This window comes from Notothenia coriiceps, unplaced genomic scaffold (assembly GCF_000735185.1).
Source record: "Notothenia coriiceps isolate Sejong01 unplaced genomic scaffold, NC01 NC01_scaffold00018248, whole genome shotgun sequence".
In the NCBI taxonomy this organism is placed as follows: Eukaryota; Metazoa; Chordata; class Actinopteri; order Perciformes; family Nototheniidae; genus Notothenia; species Notothenia coriiceps.
In genome coordinates, this window is record NW_011350949.1 from 294407 (window position 1) to 300880 (window position 6474).

General features: G+C 43.5%; 1 protein-coding gene across 1 annotated transcript; it reads left to right on the forward strand.

Moving 5' to 3' along the window:
* The first annotated feature begins 268 nt into the window (after window positions 1-268).
* On the forward strand, window positions 269-1411 carry LOC104950879 (uncharacterized). The gene is made up of 2 exons (XM_010777471.1): window positions 269-1074; window positions 1169-1411. Exons 1-2 carry the CDS (start codon window positions 377-379, stop codon window positions 1197-1199), a joined length of 729 nt encoding a protein of 242 aa, XP_010775773.1. The 5' UTR covers window positions 269-376; the 3' UTR covers window positions 1200-1411.
* Window positions 1412-6474: the final 5063 nt, after the last annotated feature.

Sequence of the window (6474 nt, forward strand, 5' to 3'; positions counted from 1 at the left end):
ATGGACTGTAACCCTGTCATCTGCTTCCTGTTTTCCCCAGAAAAGCAGAGCACCAAACACTACTGCTACCATGTGTGTTCATCTCTCTTTCTTCCATTCATTCACTTCTCAATCTTAAATGCATGTGACATACTGTATAAAGATATTCATAAAGGAAATGTCAATTGCACAATGATAAAGGTATTCTATGTGAAGCAAGGCCACGTGAAAACACATGCCTCTTTTAAACATTTATCCTGGCTTCCGGTCCAGCACAGAGATGGAAGCTTAGAACAACACGCTCCCGACCTAAAACATCTAAAAACACTGTCCGAACAACGCAATCCAACTCTTTGAGTGCATTTAAGTCAACGGGGAAATATCGGACTAACGAAAAATGTCCAGAAAAGGAAAGAGAAATACAACAAAAAGTAAAAAGCTTGACGAGGAAGAAATCGATCAGCTGTCTCAAGTCAGCAACAGCATGGATGATGACACGCAGCCAGATGACGCGGTTCCCAGCGGGGAAGCTCATATGAGTTTAATTCTAAAAGAGCTGGGAGACTTTAGAAAAGACTCCTGCCAACAACTCAGCGGAATAAAGGAAGACATCAATAAAATCAACAAAAGAATGGAGGAAGCAGAGGAACGAATTGACGCAGCCGAGACCAGGATCCAGTCATGGGAAGAGGTGGTATCTGGCCTAGTGAAGCTACAGGTACAGACAGAGGCTAAACTGACGGACCTAGAGGGACGAACACGCCGCGAGAATGTAAGGATTTACGGAGTAGAGGAAGGAGCAGAAGCCATGTCGACATCGGTGATCGCATTTGTGGAAGAGCTACTAATTAAAGGCCTGGAACTGACCCCCTCTACGCTACAGATTGAGAGGGCGCACCGTGCGCTCGTCCCCAAACCTCCGGCCGAGGCCTCACCGAGATCTCTGGTGGTGAAATTTTCAAGTTTTAAAATGAAAGAAGACGTAATCAAAAAAGCCTGGCAGAAAAAGGGTTTTTATTTCAAAGAAAGAAAGGTCAACGTGGACCATGATTACGCACCTGAATTGCAGAGAAGGAGGAGGCAGTATGCGGAAGCCAAAGCGGCACTTAAGGAAAGAAACATAAGATTCCAGAGCCCATTCCCGGCCAGATTAAAAGTATTTTATGATGATAATCCAGTGGTCTACAACTCGGCTGAGGAGGCAACAGCAGACATGGTGAAGAGAGGGATAACAGTGACTGTCCTAAAAAATCCGAGCTCGCTACTGGACCAGATTAACCGGCTGACCTGGGAACCCAGCAGAAAGCGAGGAGGTCAACTACACCCGAGCTCCAAGCAACATTACAAGGAACGGCTCCGAAGCTTCGACATCGGGATATCTGATAAGTAGCCTATGTTTCATAAACGCCCTCTTTAATGGATACTCCTTTCTAAACATTTATCATATTCCTTTGACACCCATCCTTAGATTGTACTGTTGCTCTAACTCCAAATTAGATGTAATTTGCATCAGTGCCTTTATTGTTCATCTCTTCTTTCTGTTTTCTTTTTGGAGACATCTGGAATATAAGCAAAATGCTTCAACAAACAAGAGAAACGCCGCCTTGTCTCATTATAGCAAATCAACAGGGAACAAAGCTGTCTGACTAAATTACATCTCGGCAGAAATGACATAAAAAAGTCCCTAAACAAATACAAGAAGGCGAAGAAGAAGGGAAAGCTGCCATCACACTGTATCATAGAAGAGAATCAGTTCGCACAACGGTTCATCGCAACAACAAAAAAACCACGAAGCGAGAAAATGACGGAATACTTTCAGGTTGGAAATGTTCCATCCCTCCCTCTGTCGGTTGCCATTAGATAATGCCTTTTTGTCCTTCCTGATCTCCCCCAATTTGCAGTGAAATCATTTCCTATTACGCATGGGTCGAATTTTAGACAATTATCAACACTATATAACCGTGTTAAATCCTCTTCACCCTGTTTTACATATTTTTGGAGGTGACTTTACAATCATTTTCCAGGCATTCAGTCGCTGGCAAGCATACAAAAATAAAATCCATCTTCGTCTACTTGAGGAAGGATAACCCTTTTGATACTTCGCAGTAGGGAGGAATATTAATAGTTTGGGAAACGGGTAAACAAGCCTCCAAAACAAGGGAGGATATAGTACCGCCTAACTGGTTGATTACAGCATAATCTATATGTGTGTGTGGCTGTGTGGGCTTGCATTTGTGTGTGTAAAGGTGCCTGTGTTTGTGTGGAGGGGAGGGGGAGATGGACAAACCCAGGGGTCCGTTTATCTAAGCTGACAGAAACAATTTACAGCACTGCCAAATGGGGAGCAAGCGCCCCTCACACACAGAGTGAACTGGAGGGGAACCAGACAGAGAAAGCAGATTGTGTGGCGTTAAGAAAAAGCCCTGTAACACTCTGCTGCTACCAATAACACCGGGCTGGGGATGAGATCTGGACCTGCAATTATTTTGTCATGACTGACCAACAAATCCATCTATCCTTCTATCGCTCCTTCATTTCATCGATTACTGCCAGCAGCTACTGCTTCTTCACTGATGTCAAATAGAAATGTTTCAAAACTGGCAATTATTTGTTGCAGATCTGGATACAAGAGTGTCCTTGTTGTGTCTGTTGCTAAACATTAAAACATGTTCTGTACAGTCAGGCCATCGGTGGTTCAAGGTTGGGGGGGAGTGGGGACTGAGCTTGGACCCCTCTGTGGCCCTACTCCAAAAGAAGAGTCTACGATGATAGTGTTGCAGCAGAGACTGTGCTGTCATTTGGGCTGAAGTAAACAGGGATATGATTTGTTTGATAAAAATCATTAACACAAATGATGTACTAAAACACCAATCATGTTGTTTAAGTTTTGTTTTTATGTCCGCTATGATTTACAGTATACTAAACTGAAAATGTTGAAATCTTGAGCACTGTCTTTGTCTCTATTGTTCCACATTGAATGAGCCCCTCCCATTAAATAACTGACTCGCCAGTAACATTGCCACTGAGACCGTCCAGAATTAATCTGGTCTATATTTACTAACAATGATCTGCTTTCAGTAAGAATCACATCACTATGAGACGATATGAAAGTATTTTAAAGCATGGACGTTCATTCTTGACCTTTGAAAAAGTGTGTTTGTGACAAACATATCCAAACTGAGAAAAATCAAATTATTAGTTTTACGTGAGCTTTCAAACTCATGATAAAACTATAAGATGTGTATAAGCTCAGAAAAAAGGGGGGGACCTTTGCCATCGTTCTCTTTGTCACAAATGCTGATTCCTTCATTCTCAAATCTTAAATGAAAGTGACATCCCAACTCAAATTAGATCCCAACTGATCATTTTACCATTCATTTATTTATCTTCTAGTATAATGTCCAACCAGTAGGTCATGTGATGATGTCTGAGTTCCATCACTGTTGAAGTCTGTGAGAAGCAGTTACAAGCTCTTTGAGTTGGGAATTTTGTGTGTGCGACAGCCCGAGGCAATGTATATCAACTTAAATGTTACTTTCAGTTTCAGCTACGGGGTCTACTTTTATGAAATTTCGTGGAAGGGTGAAGCATGGGCCAAGGTATTATTTATTTTTAATTTGTGGATTTCCACCATAATTGTCCAGTTCTCTTTTCCATTACAAAAAAAAAGAAGGACAAGGATTTTGTGGACTTTACCGAGTTGTGTTCAACACTGCGCTATCAAGTTAAATACATTTTAGAATAAAAGTATTGTAAAAGAGTTTTCAGTGGATTTGAAGTCGGGCAGTGCCTACAGGTTCAAGATCTGCCAAACAAACTGAGGTTTTGGGCTGAAAAATGAACAAACAGAATGTGTTTGGCAGATCAAAGTGTGGATCTAATTAAATAGCTATGACTGCTTTAAGTGGCTCCCAGTAGATAAAAAGTTGAATCCCACCAAAAAAAGGTTTCAGATCAAAGTTACCAGGGAACATGTCATGACCATATACCAGGGGTCGGCAACCCCTGGCACGCGTGCCAGCATTGGCACGCGGCACCGTAACCAGTGGCACACTAGGAATAAGTGGAATAAGTGTGCAAAAATATTTAAATTGTATTTTCGGATCCTGAACGAGACCGCCGCCAGAGCGCGTCTCCCCGTTACCTGCAGAAGGAAGCCATGCACGCAACGCAGCCCCGCTCTCTTTATCTCCAGGTGACATTCTGCCGCTTTCCTCCGTGGTGTTGTGCTGATCGTTTCACCACGGAGGAAAGCACTTCACTAATTGCAGTACCCATAAGGAGCTGTACAAATGCCGCAGTTTTTGCGTGCCTGTGTATTTAGTTGAAAGCCCAGTGGCGATCTGCTCATCTCTCATCTAAATAATATGCTACAAAGGGGCGGAATGGCCATCTGTGTGTTGAACTTTCCTGTCGGCTCCCAGACCGTAGTCGAGGAGGGCAGAAGCAACAAGCTTCAGGTTCAATAACCCACTTTAGAGAGAGGCGGAGCTCTTCTATGGGGGCCGTTGCATTTATTTACTGTTCTTCAGGCGTCACAAACAATACATCACAGACCTTCTGTTTTTCGCGTCTGCGTCACATCCAGATACATAGCAAGCGTTCACAAGGACTCCACTGTCGCTCTCACACATCCCACAAAATACACATGCACGCAAATGCCACACTCTAGCTATCACTAAAGGAAGCAGGGCGATCTCATCTCACATCTGCATCGCTGCGTCCCTATTCACACCATACCAGGTGACACAGGAGAATCGCAGACACACGGAGGAGGAGAGAGGAGGAGGTACATACATCGCGCTCTGCATAGGAGGGGAAGAGCAGGCAAGACGCATGACAGCGCGCGAGATAGAAGGCACAACGAGGATAAGATAACGCATGAGCAGTAGGCTGCTGAGGAGAAGCAGACGAAGAGAGGAGGCAGAGACGAGGATGCGGTCCATAGATGAGATATGGGGCCGTTAGAATGCCAGATGATTATTAAATTCTAGTGTGTTCCAATTCGCCACATGGGAGTTGCTCTGACAGTCCACACACTGGGCTTCCCCGCAGCGACTCCCCTGGCCCTCTGACTGATAGTTGACGTGTGCGATCTAGACACACATAACCCCACAAGCCCTCTCCCTGACCGCAGCGCAGGGCAGCCCGTTCATCACCGCCGCAACCCCCACAGCGTGAAAAGTTCTTATCTTTAATTCGATTCCAACATTTGTTTTTGCGATATAACAAATATTTTTTTAAATTGCTCTACTTGTTAGTTAGCTTGATACAACAAGAGAAAATGTTTTTACACCACGGCTTGTACACAAATAATAGTGACATAGCACAGATCAGGGTGGTCCCAAACCCTCTACTCCAACCACAGCACTTTGTATCGAAAATCTGCCTACCCCTTTCGCTCTACAGCATAATTCAAATAAAAGACCACTTATAATATGACATGAATAATTATAAACTCTATCATTGCTCTGATATGGTACGTATGTGTATATGAGTGTAATTACATCTCTTCGATGAAACTATATTGATCTGTGAAAGCTTTTTTACAAAACCACCAAACAGAATCCTCATTTTAGTACCTTTTCTCTACTCTATGTTTAATTCTTTTAATGCATCGCAAAATTATACAGCCCAAGTTAACCTACAGCCTGGGCAGTAATATTACTTCTTGAATTAATTCTCGCATGTCGCTTTATTTTCGCGACGCTTTAGGAGCATGTGCAAATGGTCTCCCTTCGCGCGCTCGACCTACGATACAATCCTACACGATGGAGCAGCTTGCCGCACAATACGGCGGAGCACGCTTCTGACGCCAGAAACATTTCAAATAATATCAGCTCCGTTTTAAGATTGGTTCGGGAGGAAAAGAAGGGTGAGTTCCCGACGGAAAACGAGGACACATCTCACGTAGGAAAGACGTACAAGGTGCATTTGCAATGATAGGTCCCCTTAAGTATAAAAACTTCTGCTTGTCTTATATTGTACTTCTTAAATTATATTTACACAGGATTCATTGTGTTCATAAGACAGCCACGGTTCCAAAATACATTCAGGTCCATTAAATTGAAACATGTTCTAACAAATCTTAGTTGATAAGAAAAAAGCGAGAATAACTTATTTTCAATCAGCACTGAAATAGACCTTCATTATTCCTCTTCTTCTCATCAATCTGAAGAGCTCCTTTTTAAGAACGAGCTGCCACAGAATAAATGTAAACCCTCTGAGAGCTGATGCGTTCTTAAAAGCATCCTGAAGAACCCCTTTACCTCCTCTGATGATTTACTAACTTATAACTGAACCTATGAGACACGCCTCTAAAGGGCGTGTCTCCTCGAAGTGACAACAGTTTGGACCCCTGCTCTACAGCGATGAGAGGAGAAGAGGGCTGAAGGCTTTGTTTGTTGGTGCTCACTTCTGGAGCTCGGTGGGGGGGATGTCGCTTCGGCCCCCGTCGGAAAGTATTGGAGCGGCTGATACTCCAGGGGGGGGAGG